General features: G+C 37.8%; 3 protein-coding genes across 5 annotated transcripts in view; 2 read left to right on the top strand and 1 right to left on the bottom strand.

Annotated features, from left to right (window-relative positions):
- gcgrb (glucagon receptor b) overlaps positions 1–1156 on the top strand; it is a 62312-nt gene extending 61156 nt beyond the window's left edge. For all 3 annotated transcript variants that reach the window (XM_048195420.1, XM_048195423.1, XM_048195422.1), the window contains exon 14: positions 71–1156. In XM_048195420.1, coding sequence (XP_048051377.1) covers positions 71–430 — 360 coding nt within the window. In that variant the 3' untranslated portion in view covers positions 431–1156. The remainder of the gene's footprint in view (positions 1–70) is intronic.
- LOC125271359 (complement C3-like) overlaps positions 1–27266 on the top strand; it is a 731185-nt gene that overhangs the window by 233979 nt on the left and 469940 nt on the right. The window lies entirely within an intron of this gene.
- Positions 16804–27266, bottom strand: part of LOC125271352 (complement C3-like) — a 44967-nt gene continuing 34504 nt past the window's right edge. The window contains exons 27-40 of the mRNA XM_048195413.1: positions 26419–26575; positions 26074–26228; positions 25838–25996; positions 25597–25656; positions 25429–25519; positions 25261–25306; positions 21894–21984; positions 21598–21687; positions 19453–19558; positions 19209–19298; positions 18889–18969; positions 18721–18804; positions 18476–18611; positions 16804–17691 (exon numbers count right to left, since the gene is read on the bottom strand). Coding sequence (XP_048051370.1) covers positions 17550–17691; positions 18476–18611; positions 18721–18804; positions 18889–18969; positions 19209–19298; positions 19453–19558; positions 21598–21687; positions 21894–21984; positions 25261–25306; positions 25429–25519; positions 25597–25656; positions 25838–25996; positions 26074–26228; positions 26419–26575 — 1488 coding nt within the window. The 3' untranslated portion in view covers positions 16804–17549. The remainder of the gene's footprint in view (positions 17692–18475; positions 18612–18720; positions 18805–18888; positions 18970–19208; positions 19299–19452; positions 19559–21597; positions 21688–21893; positions 21985–25260; positions 25307–25428; positions 25520–25596; positions 25657–25837; positions 25997–26073; positions 26229–26418; positions 26576–27266) is intronic.

Genomic DNA, 27266 nt, shown 5'->3' with positions numbered 1-27266 from the left:
CCATTGATTTGTTTTGTATTTTGTTATATCACTCTGAATAGTCTAATAGACTGTTTCTCCGGCTCTCCAGGTCCAGAGCGAGATGCTAAAGAAGTGGAAGAGGTGGAAACTGGGCAAGGACATTGAGGAAGAGTACCGTCACACCCACAGCCAGACGCCCCATGCCAAAAGTGGCAGCATGGTCCCGGCGATGACTCACGAATGCCCCGACACCCCAGAACCGGCGACCACGGCCTCGGCGGAGTCCCAGCGTCTGGTGACGGGCCTTCAGAACGGGGTGAGCCGGAGCAGAGGCCGTGCCAGGCTGCAGTTGGCCTCCGAGCCACAGGAGGGCGCCAGTAACTGCAGCTCTCTGACGGAAGACATTTGTCTGGAAGAGCGTCCCCTCAACAGTGAGTGCTCAGCGATGGTGGCAGAAACTAACGTTTGAGGAACAAGATGCTGACGGCTGTTCTTAACACTCATGGATCAATGGAAATGACGGTACATTCCAGATAGACTTAACGGCTTCTGTCATGAGAGCGCAGGAAGCTGTGGGTCCTTTAAAAACAAACCGCAGCTGTCTCCTGAGTTGGTAAATAACTAAACGGTATTAGTTATTGGTGCTTTCTAAGGCAAGCAGCAGTATTTTTATAGCTCATACTTTAGGGATATGGGTTATTTCTCTTTTGGCTGAGCAACCATCTAGAAACCATCCAATTTGGTGTTGGAAATACTGATTACATTTACATTACATTTATGTATTCAGCAGACGCTTTTATCCAAAGTGACTTACAATAGAGCACCACATTCCTGGAGGCCCACCAACACTGGACATTTTTGCATGTCTCCTTTGTCTGACACAAACATTTTAGATCTTTGAGTCACTACTAATGAGCTGATGACCCTAATCAGGTGCGTTTAATTGAGGAGACATGCAAAATGTGCTGTGTTGGTGGGCCTCCAGGAATGTGGTTGGTAAACACTGCAATAGAGCATAAGCAGTTCGCCACAGAGCCAACAATGGGCCTCATTCATGAAACACGAGCAGGATGAATATTTGTGTAGGATCGTTCGTAAAGCTGTTCTGATGTGAATTTTCAGATTCGTGAAAATGTCTGCCAATTCCACCAAGTGGTTAAAACGCATAATTTGTATTCATTACAATGACTTTTATACATTTAAAAACAGACTTGTTCAAATTCCAAAGCTTGTTAGTTCATGTTGGTAAGACTGACAAGCTTTGGAATTTGAACAAGTCTGTATTTAAATGTTAAAAGTAATTTTAATGAATACAAATTATGCGTTTTAACCACTTGGTGGAATTGGCAGATGTTCCCTTCATCATTCACTGTGGTAGCGCGTCAGATCATTCACAGGTATAAATATGAAGCTATTGTGCATGCAGTTGATTTTTAATTAATATTTAATGTCGATATACAATGTTTACATACTTAAAACTAATCATGGTGTTTATATCTTTGTAAGACTGTCGACTTTATAGAACAGTGGCAAGGAATAATAACATTACCGAGCTCTGAGAGCCCCCTAGTGGTCGGGAGCATTTCCGTTGTGTTGTGAACTTTATGTTTTTTAATTTCGTTGTGTTGTGCACTACTGGGCCACAGTAGAGAAGGGAGTGCAGAAGATTCCACAGCATTTCTGGACACGTAACTTGCATAGCAGTAATTAATGTGAGGGGAATATGCTAATTGTGAATGAGCTTGCACGTGCGCCCTATTTATGAATTATCGAAATTCATTAACATACACGTTTAACTATCAAATCTGATGTTTCCGAAGCGTTTGTGAATCCGGAGGAGTTTTCGGGAAGGTCCGTTTTACACGCAAATTACTGAGAATGTACTCATATTAACGAAAGTTTCATGAATGAGGCCCAATATTCACAGTATACAATGGCACGTTTATTAGAAAGCTAGATTAGGAAACAAGCCAGAGCAGAAGAGAAATTCAGGGAAGAGAAAAGATGCTGCTTCTTAAAAGTTGTGATGGTTTGTGCATTTCAGTGGAGGTTGGTGGCTCGGAGCAGAGAGGGTGAAGGGTCTGGAAAGCCACTTTGTGCCTCATTGTAAAGGAACAGCAAGGCACTGCTCATTTGATACCAGTGAAAACACTTGGTTATTTACCCACTCAGGAGTTAAAACCACTTTCATCACCAAAACACTCACACTGACAGAGATGAGCTGCGAGCCACCCAGAATTCAATTCTGTTCCACTAACTATGGTCAAAAGACACCGAAACATGTCAATCAGAGATCATCAGTCGCTCTGCATCAGTAAACCTGAGTTTGATGTTTCACACGGGCTGTTCGCTTGGTATCGTGAACGGATGCTTTAATAAACAGTGTCGAATTCAAGCAGATCCTCATTGGAAGTGGTGTAAAGTTCCTGTGTTTACATGCTATATGTCCATCCGCACACTTCACTGGAGTGCCATTCTTACAGACTACCCACAATTCATTGGGGGAAAAAAAAAAAGCAGCTCAGTTGAGAGCTTGGGAATGCTCTTTACGGCTCCCTTGCGAGACTTCTGGGATTGTAATAGATCTCAAGACCATTACTTGGAAAAACCATTCCGTATTTGGGCGAAAACAGTATATTTTTACTTGCAAGACTGAAACACTCTCCCTGTTCATGATGCATTATTTACTGAAGCGATAAGGTATGAGGGGTTATAATATTATTAATATAAATATTTATGAATATACATCACTTAAAATCACAGCTACATGTGATCTAAAGCAGCCATTCTCAAATGATTTTGCTTCAGAAACCCAGTTTTAGATTGGACTGGATTGGTGACCCAAGAGTAATTTTAGTATCATTGAGAAACTATCTTTATTACTATAGCATTTATTAATCTTAATTTACATTTACTATGAGCAGCACACAGTGTATTCACTAAACAACCTCTAGTTACTTAATGCTTTTATAAAACCAATACAAAACCCTGTTTAGTGTCAAATGCCGTCCTTCTGCTTGAAGATTTAGTCCCTAAATAACAGAATGTTGCTATGCACCAAAAATAAGCAGAAATGAATAGTGATGAGCAAGTGTTTTGTGTCATAGCTGTTTCTGATTTATATAACACTGGAACGCTGTATTGACCAGTCAGAAGCCAAACATTTAAAGATACTGCTAATCATTTACATTTGTATCTGTATATGATCCACATTGAAAAGATGAGATTTATTTAGTTAAAAAGCTAAATCTCAAATAACTATGTATCTTACCATAAAGCTTCAGTAATGTGTGAATAATGCAGCATAAACACGGAGCTTCGTGTGGAGTCCTGGACGTCATGTGATTGTGAGCTCATGCATCTGCTTCATTTTAATGTCTTTTTGTGCTTTGTGGAAAGAATTTGTATGGAAGAGTTGAATTATGGTACATGTGTAAAACACTTTTGTTATTGCCTGCAAGAACAAGTAAAGAGGGAGCAAAAAAGAAGCAGAAATCGAAAGGAAAGTTGTTATAATAAAACTCCCTGAGCCTGCTTGTATAGTCTGTTGTGGATGGGTTTGATTTACTGTTTCATTTGGAGATCTCTGGGAACAGTTGAAGCCACTGTGAACTTCTGCTCCATAAATCACTCAAACACACACGCTGCCATTAGTACTCGAAATATCATCCATAATGCATCGATTAGACAAGGACTTACACTTTATGCAAACCAGTTTGATCTGGAATTATATAATATGCTATTGGAAGTTAGAAGTTTTGTCTTCAACATCAATACTGTAGTTGAAAATGTACATTTACATTTTGATCTAAATCCACACATTTACACACACGTTTGTTTTTGTGAATTGTGGGGACATTCCATAGGCGTAATGGTTTTTATACTGTACAAACCATATTTTTTATCCCCCTACACTACCCCTACCCCTAAAACTAAACATCAGAAGAAAACTGTGTGCACTTTTACTTTCTCACAAAAACTCATTCTATATAATTTATAAGCCTTTTGAAAAGTGGGGACATGGGGTAATGTCCTCATAAGTCACCTCTTTTTGTAATACCTATGTCATACACATGTCATTATACACATTTGTGTCCTGATATGTCACAAAAATCCCCATTTTGCAGCCAAAACAGCCCGTCGAGGCATGGACTCCTCTAGACCCCTGAAGGTGTGCTGTGGTATCTGCACCAAGATGTTAGCAGCAGATCCTTTAAGTCCTGTAAGTTGTGAGGTGGATCCTCCATGGATCGGACTTGTTTGTTCAGCACATCCCACAGATGCTTGATTGGATTGAGATCTGGGGAATTTGGAGGCCAAGTCAACTCCTCAAACTCCTTGTTGTGCTCTTCAAACCATTCCTGAACCATTTCTGCTTTCTGGCAGGAGCATTATCCTGCTGAAAGAGGCCACAGCCACCAGGGAATACCATTTCCATGAAAGGGTGTACATGGACTGAGACAATGCTTAGGTAGGTGGTACGTGTCAAAGTAACATCCACATGGATGGCAATGTTTCCCAGCAGAACATTGTCCAAAGCATCACACTGCCTCCACCGGCTTGCCTTCTTCCCATAGTGCATCCTGGTGCCATGTGTTCCCCAGGTAAGCGACGCACATGCACCCGGCCATCCATGTGATCTAAAAGAAAACGTGATTCATCAGATCAGGCCACCTTCTTCCATTGCTCCGTGGTCCAGTTCTGATGCTCACGTGTCCACTTTTGGCTCTTTCGGCGGTGGACAGGGATCAGCATGGGCACCCTGACTGGTCTGAGGTTATGCAGCCCCATACGCAACAACACCTTTCTATCAGAACCAGCATTAACTTCTTGTGCAATTTGAGCTACAGCAGCTCATCTATTGGATCAAACAACAAGGGCCAGCCTTTGCTCCCCATGTGCATCAATGAGTCTTGGCCACCCATGACCCTGTCACCGGTTCACCACTGTTCCTTCCTTGGAGCACTTTTGATAGATACTGACCACTGCAGACCGGGAACACCCCACAAGAGCTGCAGTTTTGGAGATGCTCTGACCCAGAGATCTTAGCCATCACAATTTGGCCCTTGTCAAACTCAAATCCTTACGCTTGCCCATTTTTCATTCTTTGTTATATTGCAGCCATTTGCTAAAATCATTTAAGTTCATTTTTTTTTCCCTCATTAATGTACACACAGCACCCCATATTGACAGAAAAACACAGAATTGTTGACATTTTTGCAGATTTATTAAAAAAGAAAAACTGAAATATCACATGGTCCTAAGTATTCAGACCCTTTGCTCAGTATTTAGTAGAAGCACCCCACCTAATACAGCCATGAGTCTTTTTGGGAAAGATACAACAAGTTTTTCACACCTGGATTTGGGGATCCTCTGCCATTCCTCCTTGCAGATCCTCTCCAGTTCTGTCAGGTTGGATGGTAAACTTTGGTGGACAGCCATTTTTAGGTCTCTCCAGAGATGCTCAATTGGGTTTAAGTCAGGGCTCTGGCTGGGCCATTCAAGAACAGTCACGGAGTTGTTGTGAAGCCACTCCTTCGTTATTTTAGCTGTGTGCTTAGGGTCATTGTCTTGTTGGAAGGTAATCCTTCGGCCCAGTCTGAGGTCCTGAGCACTCTGGAGAAGGTTTTGGTCCAGGATACTTGGTACAATGATACTTGGCCGTATTCATCTTTCCCTCGATTGCAACCAGTCGTCCTGTCCCTGCAGCTGAAAAACACCCCCACAGCATGATGCTGCCACCAACATGCTTCACTGTTGGGACTGTATTGGACAGGTGATGAGCAGTGCCTGGTTTTCTCCACACATACCGCTTAGAATTAAGGCCAAAAAGTTCTATCTTGGTCTCATCAGACCAGAGAATCTTATTTCTCACCATCTTGGCAAACTCCATGTGGGCCTTCATGTGTCTTGCACTGAGGAGAGGCTTCCGTCGGGCCACTCTGCCATAAAGCCCCGACTGGTGGAGGGCTGCAGTGATGGTTGACTTTCTACAACTTTCTCCCATCTCCCGACTGCATCTCTGGAGCTCAGCCACAGTGATCTTTGGGTTCTTCTTTACCTCTCTCACCAAGGCTCTTCTCCCCCGATAGCTCAGTTTGGCCGGACGGCCAGCTCTAGGAAGGGTTCTGGTCATCTCAAAAGTCTTACATTTAAGGATTATGGAGGCCACTGTGCTCTTAGGAACCTTAAGTGCAGCAGAAATTTTTTTGTAACCTTGGCCAGATCTGTGCCTTGCCACAATTCTGTCTCTGAGCTCTTCAGGCAGTTCCTTTGACCTCATGATTCTCATTTGCTCTGACATGCACTGTGAGCTGTAAGGTCTTATATAGACAGGTGTGTGGCTTTCCTAATCAAGTCCAATCAGTATAATCAAACACAGCTGGACTCAAATGAAGGTGTAAAACCATCTCAAGGATGATCAGAAGAAATGGACAGCACCTGAGTTGTCACCTGAGTGTCACAGCAAAGGGTCTGAATACTTAGGACCATGTGATATTTCAGTTTTTCTTTTTTAATAAATCTGCAAAAATGTCAACAATTCTGTGTTTTTCTGTCAATATGGGGTGCTGTGTGTACATTAATGAGGAAAAAAAATGAACTTAAATGATTTTAGCAAATGGCTGCAATATAACAAAGAGTGAAAAATTTAAGTACACACACAGTGGGTACTTTCCGTACCCACTGTGTGTGTGTGTGTGTGTGTGTGTGTATATATATATATATATATATATATATATATATATATATATATATATATATATATATATATATATATATATATATATATATATATATACACACATTTGCATGTAATCAAGGGATGTACCTATTATTCCCCCTTCATTAATTCTGTTCTCAGGTCATTTGCTGGAAGCACATTCTCTCTCTCTTTATAATGCAGTAATTTCTGATAATGAGGCACCATTTTAGTAATGTATGTTTCAGCGCTGCTCGAGCATATGGTCTGATCATCTGATCAAATACCTCTCCCATCACAGAGCCCGACCTCACATTCTGCCACACATTTCACCAGCCGCCGTTGTAATTTCCACAGCATTTCTTTTACGGTCCTGATTTACAACTGAATGGATAATTTGCCTGTGAATGACTCTAGAATTGTAATTGTGTGTCATTTACAAAAGATTCTACTTGCAGTCAGACACAGACCAGATCCTTCAGTTCATTTACTGCAGTACTTGACATCAGCTCACCTGATTTTACAATAAGCTACAGCACTGTGCAGTTTAACAGCACATTTCTGTACAGTTCAACATTTGAAATGTTCTTAACATCAAAAAACTGGTTTTGCAACTTCCAACAACATCAGTAACACCTCTCTTAGTTTCATTGTCATGAACAGTAATGCTTTAAAATAATTTTACATTACAATGATAGAATTCTGTTTGAGGATTTTATGCCATCACATCCTCAAATTAGACTGTAAACAATAAAAGATGTGATGATAACACCGATGATCAAAACAAACTACAGATCTAAATCTGACAAAACCAATTTAGGGTCAATAAAAATCTAATTCATTTGATTTTATTATATAAAAGGGTTCTGCCTTGAAGAAGTTAATAGGCTAGTGCCTTTGAGAAATCTGTTTCAAATGAATAACAGTAGTCTAATAAAAATGGGTTTATTTTACACTGAGCGCGGGTCACCTCGTGAGGGGTCACATGACCATCTGGATTCATCCTTGGACACCTACACTTCATGTCTGAATGTGAGTAGAGCACGTTTCCTTTTTATGTGAAGCCTGCTACTGTAGGCTATTATAATTAGCTTTTAATGTAAGCAACAAAAGTCTATAGGATGGCTTCATATACAGAGGCCAGTACGTGTGTATGTGACAAAAATATCTGATCTTTATTTGTCAACTGATGTATTGTCCAGATATTATCGTCCATCTGCACGGAGCTGCATAAATAAACTCCAACCAATCCCATTTCCCTCGTGTTTGCTCAACGATCTGTCAATGTTTATGCTGTGTTTAATTGATGACAAACAGTTTGTTTGGCCTGTGGCTCCACATAATCAAGCAAACGTGTGTGATGACGCCTGTGTGCATGCATGCGTTTATAATCACAGTGTTCATATGAACATTAACGCAGTCACGCGCGCAGATGTCTGTGTGATCTCAACGGAAGTCACAGAAGTTGTGTATTTAGTTTGAGTCAGAGGTTTTAAGTGAAGTATCCGTCTTCATTTATCTCGTCTGCTCGGTGAATGAACCCCAGTGAGTTGCCTTATTGTGTACTGGCTAGATAGACAGCTGCCTTTCTAAGGGAGCATCCTACCTCGTAAATCACACGATTTGTAGTATGTGTGGATTAGCATGGTAAATTACAGCACGGTACTACAACAAGGATAACAATACAGCACTAATATTTTTATAATTCATTTTACATTAACATAAAATAGTATAGTCAAATCTTATGGCTGCTCTCTGCCTCCAGCGCTCGTGCTCAGATAAGCTTTTATCACTCATTTCTCTCTCCTTAGACATGTAATGACTGTGATTTAAAGTCATTCAGACACTCTGCATCCCTGTTCCCATCACACACTTCACCAACTCACTCAGAGATAGAGAAAGAAAGTGCTAGAAACGGACGAGAAAGCAAGGACATGCATGGAAATGCTACTTGAAAAATACAGGTTATTGTTATTTTATTTATTTATTTTTTATTCAGAATACACGGCTGCTTTTTAATGACTGTCTGTGATTTAGCCCATACGGATTTCAATTTTCAGTTAAAGGATTAGTTCACTTTTTCTAATTAAAATTTCCTGATAATTTACTAACCCCAATGTCATTCAAGATGTTCATGTCTTTCTTTCTTTAGTCGAAAAGAAATTAAGGTTTTTGATGAAAACATTCCAGGATTTTTCTCCATATAGTGGACTTCAATGGCCTCCAAACAGTTGAAGGTCAAAATTACAGTTTCATTGCAGCTTCAAAGCGTTCTACTCGATTCCAGACGAGGAATAAGAGTCTTATCTAGAGAAACCATCACTAAGTGTATTACTGCCCTCCACAGGTCAAAGTTTGAACTAAATTGTCATATACAATATGCTAGTGCAAGTATATAATGTATTATTAGTTCAAACTTTGACCTGTGGAGGGCAGTAATACACTTAACAGTGTCTGTAATCTGTATATTTTTTTCATTTGTTTGGAGTCCATTGCAGTCCACTATAAGGAGAATAATCCTGGAATGTTTTCATCAAAAACCTTCATTTCTTTTCGACTGAAGAAAGAAAGACATGGACATCTTGGATGACATGGGGGTGAGTGAATTATCAGGACATTTTAATTTGAAAGTGAACTAATCCTTTAAATATAGTGTGTACCGTATTACTGGCATGACAAAAACTCTCAATGCCAAAGCATTAAAGCATGCATACAGAAAGAAATTATAACATTTTTTTTTTTTCAAGCAAATGCTGAATAATTTTTTTTTGAAATTTTTTTTAGCAAATGAAAGGGTTAGTTCACTCATCCGCAGTTGATGCAGTGCAACAGTGCAAAGCAATGTTTTCTCCACATACTGAAGCCTGATTGGTTAACATTTGCTGCACAATCCTATGGCATTTCAGCCCACCAAAACGGGCAGGGACGACTGCCTACATAAGTCGGCGCTGAATACCATTTCATCTCCTCGCTGGACTCTGAAGAATGAAGAAGCCTGCTGCTTGCCATAGAAGAGCCTCAGCAGAGGAAAGACCCTCTCTCTCTCTCTCAGCGCTTCTCCCCTCCAGATAAGCACAGTGAGTGCGTCGCTTGCCTGGGCCGTGCTCACACTGAGGCATGGGACGGACTGCTCTCATTGCAGGACCATGAGTCTCGCCTCTCTACACTCACAGATCTCTTTCTTCAATGAAAGCAGCTCCACCCCTCACACTCTCCTGATTCTCCCCTTCCAGGAACCTCGGAGGAAGAAACAGCAGAGTCAGAGGACTGAGCATGTGGTTTTGAGCAAACCGCTGAAGCTGTACTAATAGTGGTCTGACGACTCTGGCCTCATGGTCTGAGCCTCGCTATTTAGCCTATGCTTCTTAGAGCCCTCATGGTGGCGCCCTAGGACTGGGCTCGTAGGACAGCTTCTGTTCTGCGCTTATATCCCGGCGCTATGGTATATCATTTCCCAAACGTGATTCACGCAATGTGAGATACAGTTTCAAAAGGAAATTCTCTGGTTACTAACGTAACCTTGGTTCCCTGAGGTAACGGGAATGAGCATTGTGTGCTCCACCATGCTATACAGCTGCACTTGAGTTGACACTGCCCCTTCTCAGTCGAAAAACTCTGATGAAATGGCATTCAGTGCCGACTTATATAGGCAGTTGGCTCCGCCTCTTTTGGCGGGCTGAAATGTCATAGGTCTGTGCAGCTGCACAAACATTAACTAATCAGGCTTTAGTATTTGGAGAAAACAGAGTTCCTCAACTAAGCATGAATCACGCAGTGCTTATTCCTGTTATCTCAGGAAACCAAGAGTGTCAGATTTGCAATGACATGAAAGGTAAGTGAATGATTTTGTGTGTGTGTGTGTGTGTGAGAGAGAGAGAGAGAGAGAGAGAGAGAGAGAGAGAGAGAGAGAGAGAGAGAGAATTAGTTGCCATAAGTCCAAAAATCATTAGTTAAACTTACCAAGTAAATGTATAGCTGTATGATTTAGTCATTTGTATATATGTATATGTTCAGTGAGCTTTAGACCTTTAGCACACAGTCACCCTTCAAAAATGCCAAAATGTGTCTTGGCTCACAGAAGGGTCAAAGTGTTGTGTTTTTACAGCAGTACACTCTTCATCATCTCCTTCAGTTATGCTTGTTTAAGGTGGGTCAGACGTCCTCAAGCATCTCTCAGACAGACCAGCCATTTACTGAAGAATTCAGACTTGAATACTTAAGTGATTTCTCAAATAAACACTTCTGACAAAAGCATTTATTAAACCTCTATAATATAAATTCTAACATTTATCTAACAATTCTATATATATATTGTTTTGTGATGCGTCTCTAAGCACTTTTACCTTATTTTGATTGTTCTCAGGTTAGGTAAGAAAGTCAAATCTGACCTAAATTATAAGCATTTTAAAAATACTTACAATCAGACAGAAGACTTCTCCGTGGTCTGTTCAGGCTCAACGACATAAATTAATGCCACCTGAGGCCGAGTTTAGTTATAAAGTTATAAGTTCATTTATTTATTACGTTAATACTACTAACATTACATATGTTCTACTAACATTCTATACAAGTAATTAGATAAAGTATAAGTATTAAAAAGTTCTTCAGTCAAGGCAATATCAGCGATGGAGGCATCATCAGCGTTGGTTCTGGTGTCGGAGAAGCAGCCTCAGGTGTGAAGCAGCTCCTCCTGTTCTCTTCATGATCCAGCCTTTTATAGACTATCTGACCACTTGATGTCATCTTCTCGGGAATTCCCCTCATATGTCTATATATAGACGCCTCGTCTCTTTGTTCTGGACTCTTCTCCTCTGCTGCGTCCTGAGCTTCTGATCAAGACATCCTTCAACGGTACGATTGCCTTTCTTTCTAATACATGTTATTTCCTTTCTAACCCGCTAACATGTTACTAACAAATGCATTATAATTTTATAATTATAATTATTAATAAGTGATTAATACATGCAATAAAGGCATTACAATACCAGTTGTCTTTCATTCTTTAGTAAGTAATTAATATATATTTTAATAAAGGCGTTACAATACCGGTTGTACATGTGGATTACATCTGGGCTGACACTATATGTTGCTGTCAGGGACACAGTATACACAGCAAAATCTCCAGTGTTAAATTGTTACATATGCTCTCAGGAGAGTTCATTTAAGTCCATACTCAAGAGTGTTAAATGAACACTGAAGCAGTGTTAGAGATGATGAGATAATTAAGTTCCTGTGACGTGTAGGTCTAATGTGCAGAAGGGCCATACTATAGTGACAACATTTTAATATATGATTTTTAAGATGTCTTTGTGGGGTCTGACTGATGGACCCCACAACGTCATAAATTTCTATCTTAGTGGTGTCATTTGGACCCCACAAAGTAGTATACACAAGGATGTGTGTGTGTGTGTGTGTAGGGGCTGCTTGTGAATGCATTAAATAATAATGAGTGAATTTTCTTTGTTGATTGAATTATTTTCCCATTCAAACCCATAACTGCACTGCACTCATCTTATTAACTCAAACACACATACGCTTTTATATAGTGGGATTTTCCATTGGCATTGATTGTTTTTATATTTGCACTAAATCTAACCCTCACACAAACCTTTTCAGTTCTGAAGGAAGTTCACAACGCCAACCTCAACACTGTAGAGTGTGTGTTCAGATCAAATCAGATCTTTTTAATCCTGTTGGCAAAACAATCTAAAAATATTTATGGTCTGACCATTACATAAATGACTATGTTACTGATCTCCTGTAATCTCACATTACTCCAGTGTCGTTCATTCATAAACAACACATGGATTTGTAAGTTTAGTTTGATCTTTAGCTAATTTAAGGGTCCAGTGTCTGACTTTCCACTGAATATGAGGGTCAGAGATGAGAAATGCAATAAACAGCAAAAATTAAAATGTAATTTGATCCACCATCACAGGCCTCTGCCCAGTCATGCATAATATGTGCATTGCAGTACTGTTACCATTGCATTGGTCTTGCTGTATTATCATGTCAGATAAATGCGAATAATCCCCAAAAAAACATCTTTTATTTTCTGGAATCAGACCTCCTCAATCTGTAGGTATGCACACTTGCAGTGATCTTTAGTAAACCCTTTTATTAATTAATAAGACAATGCAAAACTAAAACCAAAGCGAAAAGAAAGACCCTGCAGACAGACAATGGAGGCAATGTGTTTCTGCCTATGCGACTGGTTTTGGTTTGGTCGACCAGTGATCTTCAGAAAGCGAATCGATTGACGTCTTTGTTCGTTTATTAGCTCTCAACCTGACCTTATGCATTTTAAACAGGCTTGACTGACTTCTTAATAAAGATTTAATGATTAATGATGGCACAATCCAATAAAATTAAAGATGTGAGAGTAAAAGAGTGAAGTGAATTAAACAAACAGATCCTGCATTAATCACAGTGTTTGAGGAGCTCATAGGATGCAGGTCATTCTGCTTCTTCAACCCATATAACCTATTGAGACAGACCTGTTATTGTATACTATTCTAGTTAAAGCTAACATTAAAAGTCAAGGGTCAAGAGCCCAACTAAAACACACACTAATCACCATAATGGTGACTTCAAACGAAATGTTCTGTGTTGTCCCAACACTCTATTGTATGTCTTTGTATTAACAACTTACAACTTTAAGTAAAGCATACTTGATATACTTAAGGAAATCAGTTTCTATAAACTAAAAATATTGCCTTGATTTAACTCAAATAATTGAAGCAACCATTCGAATCAAAATTTTGAGTATTTTGAACTCAGCTAATTTATGTTTGACCAATTCGACTTGACATGTTTTCAACATGCACCCTTAAGTAACACCAACACAATTTTCCTCGTAAACTCAACTCAGATGCTTTGTGTATCAGAAATAAGAGTTAATGAGTGAAAGTAACTCATGTGAATACACTTTAGAGCAGTGGTCGCCAACCCGTCGATCGCGATCGACTGGTCGATCTTTATCACTGTTCCAGTAGCTCGCGAAAATAACAGAAATATGAGTACAAAAATACATTACATTTCTCCAGTCTTTGTACTGTATTTTTGTATTTATTTTTATGTTATTTTCTGGAGCTGCTGGGACAGACAGATAAAGGTAAATAGCCCACATTATGTCTGAGTCTGTAAACGGCCGTTGAGACGCTGAAGACGGACGCGAAGGAGCAGCTCACTGTTCACGATGCTCGAAATATAGGAAGAAAATATAAATATTGAATTGGGGGTGAAGAATTATGAATTCATCTCTAAAAGGAGATCAGTCTTCAGGAAGATTTCGATGGCAATGGCATTGGCATTTTATTTTCCTCTTACCTCCGAATAAAGTAGCTAATTATTAGCGCATTTCAGCTTTGTTTACAGCGGTAACCAAGGAAACGCTGTATCACTGCTGCTCCATAAGCGCCACCTGCTGTCAGAGAGTGAATCTGCGTCTCATTCAGTCTGCTGTTTTTGTTTCATGCTTTTTTTGTGTGTGTAGCATTTATAATTTCACAAAGATAAAGTCAGACCGTTCTGTTTTTGCTTTAAATCTTGAAATGAAATCTAATTCAAATAAAAAACAACTGCTCATGCAACGTGCGTAGCATCTTTGTTTGGATTGTGATTAAAAAGCAGTGGTTCCCTCTAATTTGAAATGGCTATGTATTTTTATTATAATAATATTAATAATAACTATCTGCAACCAGTATCAGAATCGGCCAATGTGCTTGTAAAAATAAATAAATCAGAATCTACATTGACCACGATAAAAATACTAAATACAATCTGGGCTGTCTTTTTCTATCAAGTAGATCTTGTCTTTCAAAAAGGTCGAGGTCAGGGATCTTGGGCTTAAAAAGGTTGGTGACCACTGCTTTAGAGTAACATAGTAAATTTATTGTCACATTTTTCAATATATGAAAAGCAGCAATTGAATAATGTATTATTCAGTATATTGTAATATACTGAATGCAATATATTATTCTGTATAGTTTTTCAATATATTTAAGTTAGCAGACAAAGAGGCTTTTTATCCAGTGAATATCTAAAAAAATCTCATGTCTAAGACTATTGGATTGCAGCAGTTGATGTCTGTGTTCAGAGGCTTCTGAAATACTGTGTGTGTGTGTGTGTGTGTGGGGTGTGTGTGTAAAAACCCATGCTGCTTTTGCATACAGTTTGGGTGGACACACATTTTATGCAAAAGTTCATTGCATGAGACCAGTCGATTGGCTGGACTGTGCTGCCTCACATGCTCATGCTCCTACATTCAAATCTGATTACACAAATTAAAGATTCGAGAACATTTCCACATCAACTGGTCATTTAAATTTTACTAGACAAGTTATGGGTTGTGATTACAGCAAAGAAGGATGTGAGAACTGCAAGGACAATTGCAATAATGAATGCACATGCCTCTGTCATCAAGGTCACCAACGCAACGTGCTGGACGTGTGTGAAATATGTAGCGACAGTTTTTCTGGATGTTGTGATGTTGTGGAGGTGTGTGTACAGTGTTTTTCAGACAGGTGAGTAGCTCTGTATCTTTTAATTAGCCTACATGTTGCTTCCGACATTTTGGACCTTAATTTCTCTCCAAATTGTGAAAATTTACTTTATTAATAAAACAAAAGCAAAATGTGTCCAAATATGCTTGCATTGGGACTAAGTGGTCCTTTCAGGAGTTACTTCAAAGGCACAATATGTAAGATTTTTTTAGATTAAAATATCCAAAAAACACGAACAATCATATATATTGTTGACTTTTGTACTTAATTGTTTCCAACTATGTTATAACAACTTTACATTATAACAATTTTTTAAATACACTCAAATGTATTTTGAGTAGGATTGTTCTGACCAAGTAAAACAGCGCTGCGTTACACCACAAATTTAATTCTTCAGATAAAGTGGCCTGTATGAGTAATAATTCAGCATGTGTGGCTGTTTCATTACAATGAAATAAAATAATGTGATCAAAGTGATCAAATGTAATTGTAAAAAAGTTTAACTTCAGGGATAGAGGTGGCAGGATCTGGCAAACGCTAAACATAACTAATAATAAACACAAACAACAAAACAAAAGGAGCGGCAGTGGCTGACTGCGTCTTATAAGCGTAATAAAAATATATATCCTTCCGGAGCTCTTCCATGGGACTCGAGGCCGGTGTTCCGCTCCCACGGCTCTCGGCCCCGCACTGCTTTATACCACAGTAACATTAATAAAACTTAAATACACAAGCTCATCCATGAATATGATTTCTGCCTGAGTCATTATCAGATTGCTTTCCATGGCCTGTGGAGGTGAAAAGAGACAACTCCCATGATTCCACTCTCTTTCACTGCATAATCAAGAAATGCTTTTGTTATTGTTTTGAATAAGCGACCTCTAGCAGTGAAACTTACTTACTGTGCCTTTAAGTAACCTGCTTCTTGGCCAAGAGAACTAATACAAAAAGAAAATATGGGCCTACTGTACAAAAACAATTTCTTAATAATTGTTTAACCGTAAAAAAAACCCTAACCATCATTTAATCATGCTAAGTTTATTCGAGAAGCAAAATTGTGTAAGATAATAACAATTAATAGAATATATCTTGAAAGAAGTTTATTTTTCTTTCATTTCCCCCTTGGTAAATATTTTCTTTTCCTTAAGCATAAGGCTTTCTTAATATAATATTCACTTAAACATAAGTAAATTGGAACATTCTTAAACATTTTAAACATATATTATATATATATATATAGAGAGAGAGAGAGAGAGAGTTAATATTTTATTCTTTTTTTGTCTTAAGTGTTTAATCGGTCCGTAAACGTAAAAGGATGTCTGGAGATGATGGAGCAGTCAGCTGTGGAGAACATCACCCAACATGAAGCCAAGTCATTTCTAAAATAAACATTAAGATGAATTTGGTGTAATTAATGTAATGATTGTTAAACTATTTACTGAGCTGATGGAAATTTGTTGTCAAGTTAGTCATTGTTAGTCATGTGTTTACATACACTTTAACAGTTGGATTTCAGTCAGACTTAAGTAATAATTTGTCAACTCGGCTGAAATCATAATAGTGAGACAATTAGTCCTAAATAATGCAATTGTGCCCTTTTTTGTCCATTCCAGTTAAAAAATGTACTATACAACATGATTTTATTTGGAATACTTTAGTGAAGAACAAAGTGTTTTGTATAAATGTGTTTGAACTTATCAAGATTAATGAAAGGTCTTTTGTTTTTTATACATCCTATTTTAACAGGACAGCTGTTCTTAGCTGGTTAACACTCTTCCCTCCCTGTTGTGATGTATATCCATAGTAAAATGTCTTGTTGAACAAGAAAAAATGTAGGGCGGGACATGGATTGTTGTGGTTTTCTATTGGTCGATCTTATTTGAGCGACAGGTTTTGCCAGTAAACACCTCATCAGAGAAAGAGATGTCGCTGCCAGAGGGAGGGGAAGTTATTTATGAGGCACATGAATTTAATAACAATAATGATGTGCACAAATAAACCATTTATAATAAATACTGCATTAGTCATTTAAAAAAAGAGTCAATTTTGATTTCATGTTGATGTTTTTTAACATGTTTTTCATTTTACACATTTCTTTCTGAAATATAAAAGTTATTTCATTTTTATGTTGTCGAATGTGGTTTGTAAAAAACAAAAAAAACAACTATTTCAAAACCAAATCTCACATGAGTGACGTATATGTTGACATTTTAATGTTCAAAAGAGAAAACAACTGAGTAACAACTTACTGAAATAGATTATTCAGGACAGTAACAAAATTAGAGGGATCATAAAAATTTCATGGTTTTTTTTATTTTGGTAAAGTTATGAACATTTTTGCAGATTCTTAAAGTGTATGTAAACTTTTGAGCACAATTCATTAATTATGTAGCGCAGATTTCTTTCAAGGGCCTATTCTGGAGTTCAGCGATGCCGATGTACTGATCTCTGTATTCTTTAGTTTGGCTTTCCTCTGTTGTGGGCCAGTATTCAACCCAGGTCCGCTCTCCAAAGATGTATTTCAGACTAAAACAACAGAAAACACTTTCAAAACATGGTGACATTAAATACACAAATGTGACACTAATGTGCACTTCTTGATATTTTACCCAAGTTTGATTCAATTTTCATCCGTCTAACAAATGATTTCTAAAGCACTTCTGTGTGATTTTTTTTGTGAACTTTCCTCGTATAGTGGAAGAGAGAAATTAGTGACAGAGCTCTACCCAGGTGAAAAAAAGTACACTTCTATAATGTACTTAAAGTGCTCTATTTTCGCACACTAATTTTGTACTTAATATACTAAAAATTCTTCTTTAGTATTAATTAAGATAATCTGAAGAACATCTAAGTGTACTCAACTGTGCTATTTTGAGACACCATCAAAAAATGAACTAAAATGTGCTTTTAATATACTATCTCTGTATTTAAAAAATGTATTTAGTTACCACTTTTAGTACACTATGGGTTCAAATGTACTATAAGTGGTATCTAAATAAATTTTTTAAATACAGAGATAGTATATTAAAAGCACATTTTAGTTCATTTTTTGATGGTGTCTCAAAATAGCACAGTTGAGTACACTTAGATGTTCTTAAGATGATCTTAATATACTAAAAATTATTCTTTAGTACATGTTAAGTACAAAATTAGTGCACTAAAATAGAGTACATTATAGAATAGAAGTGTACTTTTTTTTCACCTGGGTAGATATCACACACTCGTCTGTATATTTGTTGCATCCTAAATTTACCGGGTAGTGTGTCCTTCTGTGCAAAAGCAGAATCCTGTAGGAAGTACAAACGCTTACCTTCCTCCTAGCCGTGACAGGTCAGAGGATTTGCCCATGATGAGGTACGACTTGCCTTGTTCCAATCCCAAATGCTCTCTGCATTTGGTATGAGCCAAAAATGGTCTCACTTTCCCCTCAACTTTATCATCAGTGCCTACAGGACAGAACAGGACACAATTATTCTAATACGTCCAAACGTCAGCCACAGTTTATGGGTCTATTTCAATATACTTTGATGGACACAAGGGAATAATGAACCGTACCTTCTTTCAGCACCTGCTCCACCTTCACGTCGTAGATAGCAGAGTCCTCTACCAGATCCATATCCAATACTGTGACTATATAAACTGTCAAAGATACATGTTATATTGTTATCAGCATCAGCTGTGAGACTGGATCTCATTGGATTAGAATAGAGAACATGTGTTTACCATAATCTGTGCCAGATTCACAGGCTCTATTCAAACGCTCCTCCTCACTGACCTGATGCTTCTTCTGGAAACTGCAGTTTTCTGTGTTGAGATGTTAATTTTCTGAGATTTATACACACAAACACGCATTGATTAACAGACCCAACAAAACGTTTTTCCCCCATTCATAAAAAGTAACCCCCACTCCAGATTCTCCAGATGTGCATACATTTGATGAGAGAATACGGTTTCATTAAAGACTTTTTGGATCGTATGCCGAATAAGTTGCTTTGGATAAAATATCTGCAGGAGGAATAAACGTAAAGGTAATAACACAATACCTTCTGCACACAGGCACAAATCTCCCTTACACAGTGTGTATAGAGCGCCATCTCTCCTTTCAGGGTGGAAGAACTTTGTACAGCGAGCGTCTGAAACACACAAGTTTAACAAAAGATGACCGCAATATCCTTAACAGATAATCACTGTCATAATTAATGTCTGCCATTATTAAAAACACTAAATGACCATGTTAATTTGAGAGCTCTAGTTTAATGTGTTTGTGCACGTGCAGCAATAGCTTACTGGGTGAGTAATATTCATATATTGTGACTGCAGCAGGTTGAAGCAGACCGACGTTAAACATCTTGTGCATCCTGAAGGAAATTGTTTGTGGTTCTTTACGCAAAACCTAAAAATAGAGAAACCAAAGCAAACTTATGATTGCATATCATACTGTACACTGGAAATGGCCTGTGTTAACATTTGCACAAGCAACAAATAATATGGATAAAAAAATAAATAAATAAATAAAAATAAAAAAAACTTATAGATGTATTTACACTGCAAAGACAGCAGCATGTTGCATAGCTGACAGAAAACAAAGTAAAATGTAAATTCATTACAGCCGTAAGATATATATTACATATAGGGTACAACGAGGCTAAAGTCACACCTTAAGAAAAAATGTGCTTTTCACTACTCTCAAAGTGTATGATTGCAGGAAAAAAAAAAAAATATATATATATATTTGTATTGAACATTGATGGAGCAACAGATTTTGTGTGAAAGTAAATCATAAAAGTGGTTAATTTTGTATAAAATATTATAAATGTATGAGATGGTGGGGGGGCCTTTTACCCCACACATGGGGCACACAGTATTCATACAAATACTTTAGCTGAAATAATATGGTATTAATAATGTCTAGGTTAATACTTGTTCAAAAGAATCACTTTAGCGAAGTTTGTAGTATTTTCTGTTTATTTTGATCAATAAAAGAACTGATTTTTGTTCAATAAATATACTGTCATTAAAATAGGCCTGTGTTAATATAAAAACATATTTTAAAAATGCAGGAACAAAATTACTTTAAAAAGTAAAGATTCTGAAAGCATTGAAGGAGATCCCTTAATATTAAATATAGATTTACAGTAGTAACAATACATTATATTTTATTATGATATAATATGATAATATTTTTAAATATGTTTGTTTCATTAAATATGGGTATTATCTCTTAGATGGATACCCAGTTTGATATATGATATTTGCCATCTGAATCTAATGTCAACAAATGGGAAAGTCAGTCAGCTAATTATTATCATGTTAATTATTGTGCCCTTTGCCCCAACAGCAGGGGCGCTTTTTAACCCAAATGCCATACTTTTACATATTCTTCCGTTATTGAAAGATTTGCTTGAATTACCTTGAACAAAACTGAAAATCATTAAGAAGACCAACAAACATTAATTTAATAGATTCTCATTTGCAACTTAAATCAACAACATTTATAAAAAAAAAAAAAAAAAAAAAAAAACATCAAATATTAGATCAAACTACCTCAGAATCAACTTTGGATCAGATAAATTTGCACGTGCATTTTGAAAAGCGGATATTTAGGAAAGTGCTGCAGCAAGTTTTTGTGCCATCTAGTGGTTTACAGGAAAATAAAATCAAAAGCGCCTTTAGCCCCGTTGTACCCTACTTTTTGTGCTTAGAATATAGAGTGAAATGTGGCTCTTATATAAAGGTGAATAAGCAGTGAAAAAGAACCACATGATCATGCAGTTACTGGATATTAATGAGCACTTTAGAAAGTCTGTCAGCCAATCAGAATCAAGAATTCAACAATACCTTATAGAAATAGACAAGTCAAGTCATCTTCATTTATAAAGCACTTTTTACAGATTGTTTCAAAGCAGCTTCACAGTGATAATAGGAAAATGAATGGACAGACATTGCTTTTGCTTTACAGCAGCTCTAGGAAAAAGTTATTATTGAGCTAAAGTAAGTTTTTGATTGAATCACTTCCATTGTAAAAATCATAAATTATTAACTTAGGGGCCATTTTAACTGAAAACAGAAGACTTTTAATGTGTTCTTGCCGTTCATTTACGTGTTTAGTCTATAGTGGGGTAGGCAAGTCCGGTCCTAGAGAGCCGCTGTCCTACAGAGTTTAGCTCCAACCCTGAAAAAAAACCTTCAGCTGCCTGTAGTGATCCTGAAGAGCTTGTTCAGGTGTGTTTGATTAAGGTTGGAGCTACAGTGGCTCTCTAGGACCAAACTTGCTTACCCCTGGTCTAAAGGTATGACGCAGACACTTAGTCTCTCCTACAAAGTGACATCACCAAATGACTTGTCTGATCCACATATATGAAGCAAAGCTCATGTTTCCAGATCAAAAGAAAATGAGATGAAATGATCAGGCAACTCAGTCTGTTGAAATACCTTATCTAAGTAGAGGATGAGGGATCCTCGCTCTGACAGCACTTTGTCCATCTCAAATTTCTGAATGTATCTCTCCTTCCCTGTGGACAACTGAGGACAAGAAAACAAGAAGTAAAAATCAATACATGATATGATCAAAATGTCTGTAGATGTTTATTAGATTCCTCTTCTATTCACATTTATGCTACTAGAACTGAGACGCTCCACAAGGCTTGTGAGTTTTTGTTTCTAGAATGGAATAATTTATTCATACTGTAAATGTGAGGCAACACTTCATCAGTTTATCATCATGATACCTCTACAAGATCTTTGCTTTCCACCCTAAATCCCGTCGGTATGCCAATATCCAGAATAGTCATGGTGGCATCGGTTTCATCTCTTTTGTAGCTGTAAAAATAGACAGATCAAGAGCAGATTTTATTAACAGGTTTCGTAGGTCTTTAGGTTTGCTTCATCAACTAATTCTGTGTTTAAGGCCGTTTTCACACTAGAGCTCTTGGTGCGAACCCGAGTCCATTTGATGTCAGAATTATTATATTGTAGTATAACGTAGAGCTGCTCGTCTCTGAATGATCTGTCTTTGAAGAGCAAGTTGCATCTGCATCAGAACCGAGTGAAACTACCTAGATAGCAACATTGTGTCGGCCCAGATCCGGCCCACATCTGGCACGTGTGACATGATGATCTGACCCACATGCTGCAATGAATTATGGTCCTTGTGTGGGCCATTTCTGTTTGCCAGATCTGAGCCACAAGCAGGCCACAGCAATGCCACATGTCAGCCTAGAGCAGAGGTGGAAAGTCCAGGGGTCAGAAAGTAAAAGTCCTGCCATATTTTTTATTCCACCCACTGAAGCAGTGTTAAAGTTAATGAGTTAATTAAGTGATAAATTGAGTGAAGATTGACCATTATTGAAGACACCTGATGATAACAAGCAGAATCACCAAAGGAGAAAATCACTATTTTTAAGCCACCATCACAGAGATCAGTGTTTGCTTTAGTTGAGCTCTTGATCCTTCACTTTTTAATATTAAAATTTGTTTGGGCTGCTGTAACTGAGTTATAACAGCCAGACACACAAAGAGAAAAGATGATCAGGTGGTGTTGGTTATGTTTTCAGATAATCATTATTTGATCTGAATCACTGAACTCATTTAGAGCCCAATCTCTGAGTTAGATTTACATTATTGATTACAGCAGCACTGTGATTCTACAGCAGAAGATCAGCTTTATCAATATAATCTGAAGGATTTCTTAAAAGTTGTTCTGATCAAAAAAAAAAAATCTTTCTTTTAGGCACACACAGACATCAAGAATCAGCCTGTGAATCTCAACGACGGTGACAAGCAACATATTCTGATTAACAGATCAACTCTGAACATTAGAAAACAAGCTACTAAAAAGTCACAGAAAAACAGCAAAATTTAAATAGTGAGAATAAAGAAAATTACTAAGACAATTCATCTCATAATTTATTCATGCAGCAATGCATGATGGGAGCCATGGATGAATTTTGATTGGTGACACCCAGAATGCACTGCAACATGCTTTATTATTCTCACCACTGTTGAGATTCACAGACTGATTCTTGATGTCTGTGTGTCTAAATGAGAGCCTTTTTTTTTTTCTAAGAACAACTTTTGATGAAACCTTTGAATTATTTTGAAAAAAAAACTGGATCTTCTGCTGCAGAATCACAGTGCTGTTGTAATCAATAATGTAAATCTAACTCAGAGATTGGGCTCTAAATGAGTTCAGTGATTCAGATCAAATAATAATTATGTGAAAACATAACCAACACCACGTGATCACCTTTTAACTTTGCTTGTCTGGTTGGTTTAAATGCAGTTGAAACTGCCCAAATAAATTCTAATGTTATAAAGTCAAGGGTCAAGAGCTCAACTAAAGCAAATCCTCATCTCCATGATGGTGGCTTAAAAATTGTGATTTTTCTCCTTTGGTGATTCTGCTTGTTATCATCAGGTGTCTTCAATAATGGTCAATCATCACTCAATTAATCACTTAATTATCTCATTAACTTTAACACCGCTTCAGTGGGTGGAATAAAAAATATGGCAGGACTTTTACTTTCTGACCCCTGGACTTTCCACCTCTGGCCAAGAGCAAAGAAATAAACCAGAAATGGACCTTATCTGAGCCACAAAATCCGTGTATATTAAATATGGAGTTATCTCAGCCTTAATAAGCCTGTTAACAAGCAGAATCACTGAAGGAAAGAAGAGAACAGAAAAAGAGACGAGCAGAAACACAAGAACTACAACTGACTTCAGCCACAGCCTTAGATGAAATCAACTGAAGATGAAAGACATTGAATCTCTCAAGATCTCAACAGAGGATGATTAAACAACTCCACAAACAGCATTACCAGCTTCACTTCTACAAAAGTTGTTACTGAAACTTAACAGAGGTTTAACTCTGTTTCATTTGAAGTCACCATGATGGTGATTATTGTTTCCATTAGTTGGGCTCTTAACTCTTATATTTAATGATGGTGAGATGAAGCTTCATGAAGCATTGAAGCTTTTCAGCCAAGTGGTTCACAAAAGGGTTCATTTCTCGAGGCTTCATTTGCTCACAATACCACCTGGTGGTCAAAGAGTGTAAAACATGCAGACACATTACAGATGACCTGATGTGATATTTGATGCACTTTATTCTGCGGAAGTTATGGCTTAGAAATAACGGTGAAGAAAAAAATCAATTTCCACAAAGACTTAAATATTTATTTGAATGTAATGTGTATTTTCTGGTTGTATATAATGATTGTATAACAGAACTGTGTAATAAACGTATTGGTTTTTAAATGAATGGGGCTATTAAATGTGTGTAAACAAATTCTTTGGTCATAACAGGCAGGAGGGGCGATATTATTATTCTAAAACCACACATTCTGAGGGGATCCCATGGGTTTATATGTCTGTCACAATGTCGCACCAAGATTCGAACCGCATCCAGTCGAACCATTCGAACCAATCAGGCAGAAGCGAGGCTTCGAACGTCATCAGTGACGTCATTGGTCTAAAGCAATACAAGCTTCGATACGCGCTTCACTGAAAGCTTCCGGGATTTCTCGACACGCTCCAAAGCCTCGGCACAGACCGTAACATCACTACTTATATTATACTTTTGTCTTTTCTGGCTGCTGTGACAGTGTGTTTGTTAAACACATTTGCAGTAGTAAAGAAAGCTAAAGCAAAATGTCATCAGGTGATGATGGTTGTCTGTTGATTGTTTTGTGGTCATCATGAAATGGCCTGATGTCAGTGATTATGCTTGTTAACAGGCTTATTACGGCTAAGATGAGGCTCAAATAAGGTCCAGTTTAGGTTTATTTTTTTGCTCTAGGCTGACATGTGGCATTGCTGTGGCCTGCTTGTGGCCCAGATCTGGCTTCTCCCACGCAAGGGCCGTAATTCATTGCAGCATGTGGGCCGGATCTGGGCCGACACAATGTTGCTATCTGGGTAGAGTCTGTGCTGGAGTCATTATCTAGTCACGGTGGGAAATCTGCTTTCACTAGTAATCATGTTCATGACACAAATGTACCGCAGTTATCAGGATCGAACTCAGACCAAGCAAATAAACCAAGTGTGAAAACAGCCTAACTGAGCACAAGCATATTAGTAAATTTGTTCACATACAAGAAATCCATAGAGAGCTTGTAAGTTTCAATGGCTTCTTGGATTGCTAAAAAAAAATAATAATAAAAAAATCTAATTAAAATAAAAAACAACATACATTTAGGTATTTTGGAGATTTCATTTTAACTTTAAATGTATGGAAAGTGCATGAACTCTTGTCAATCTTACTTCCAGGGTCTTTTTCCATTTTTACACTCAGATTAAAGAATGTACAGTCAGACTTCTTCCCAACAGGTCTGGCGTAGTACAGCGTCTGAACCTGAAAACAGCACATTAGATGTTTATACGCTTGTTTTAATCTCGCTGTTGACCGTGTAAACGCTCATGAACACTCACAGAGAGAGTCGCTGATCCAGTTCCTCTAGCCGTCACATTGAAGTCCTTGTTGATCTCCACCTGTTGAGTGAATATCATCAGAATAATCAAATCCATGATGTAACAGAGTAAACACAAAACTATCAACATAGACAATTATAAATGATAGATGATGAATAACAAAACTCCCCTAATACAACAAAATCATCCAAATGACATGAGCAGCACATAATTTGAAGCAGGTAGATGAGTTATTCCTCACCTTGTCTGATCGTGTAAGATGCATATTTCTTCTGACAATGTTATATCTGGAAGGTTTGCTTCTTCCTGCCACTGCCAGCTCCACGTCCAGATTGAAGTTTTGTTGGTCCTTCACTTGTGTGCGATACTCTGCCACGGCCTGGAACACCATGATGGTCGCCTAGAAAGCACAGAAAAGCTTTCAAAGACAAGATCTACACCTGTTTACCACAGTAAAATGATGAGATGTTAGTGTACCTGTGTGGTGCCAGAACCGCCATAATGAGACTGTTGTCTGCCCAGCCAGCGCACTGCCTCTCCTGCTTTATCGAAGTCTTTGGCCTTCACAAGCGCCAGCACAGCATAGGCCGTCGCCTCTAGTGAGTGTCCAGCGACATTCCAAAACCTGCCGGCTGATTCAAACACAAATCAGGAATAGAAACAAGAGTGTGTTGCTGTTGCCTCTCTATTCGTTCCATTACTGTTATTGACACCAACAGGCAGCTATCATTACACCACAATACTTTGATAATTCTTCCATTATTTACACTTGGGTTTGGGTTAGAATTAAAGCACAACACTTTTTGATGATTTGTTACTGACCTTCTCCTTGGGTGGAATATTTCATCAAGATGTCTTTATTGAGTTTGTCAGCATTGGCCAGGGCGTAGGACGTCATCGCAACAGCATAAGGATTGGTCAGGTGTGGAAGTCGACCTTCTAAGAAGTCAACAGCCTTCCTGATACTTTCATGCAGACTCTGTAAAAGTGTAGGTACAATGTTAAATGTTCTTACATTTACATACAACATACAGTAGACCATAATTGACTAACTGGTAAAGGTAAATGTTGTTACCTGTACAATTTCACCAGTCACAATTCTTTAGATTAACTTTGTCATAAGGGTCCATAAATGATATAGTCGAATGTCAGAAAAAAGGGTTTTAGACAGTAATGAAGTCATACATATACATTTTGTTTGCCTTGATTCTGGCCACAGACTCACTCACTGCTGTGAAGAAGAACCATGAATTTGAATAATTTAACCCCTTTAGTATTCATTATTTTTGATTAAAGTAATATTGGCAACCAAAAATTTGTTCTGTCAATTTTAACTAAATCACCTTTGACAGAGGCCTTTATGTCTTGTTGCTTCCAAGTGTTGCCTTGTCCACTAATTATTATAAAAGTCACTTTATTATGGAGTCACTTTATGGACTTAATAAAATTTATTACATCTATAAAATCAGTCCACTTACAAGTCAAGCCCAAATAACGAGCCACATATATATATATATATATATATATATATATATATATATATATATATAAGCAATATCATGAGTAGTCGTGCGATATAGCTGAATATCAGCACGGCTGAGGCCACAGGGTGAGTGCCGTAGGTACACTCTTAGAAAGGATATGACTGTAAAACTGCCTCAAACTGTGTT

Source organism: Megalobrama amblycephala, linkage group LG7 (genome assembly GCF_018812025.1).
Source record: "Megalobrama amblycephala isolate DHTTF-2021 linkage group LG7, ASM1881202v1, whole genome shotgun sequence".
NCBI lineage: Eukaryota > Metazoa > Chordata > Actinopteri > Cypriniformes > Xenocyprididae > Megalobrama > Megalobrama amblycephala.
Note: the sequence above shows the minus strand (reverse complement) of the source record. Positions and strands in the feature narration are given on the sequence as shown.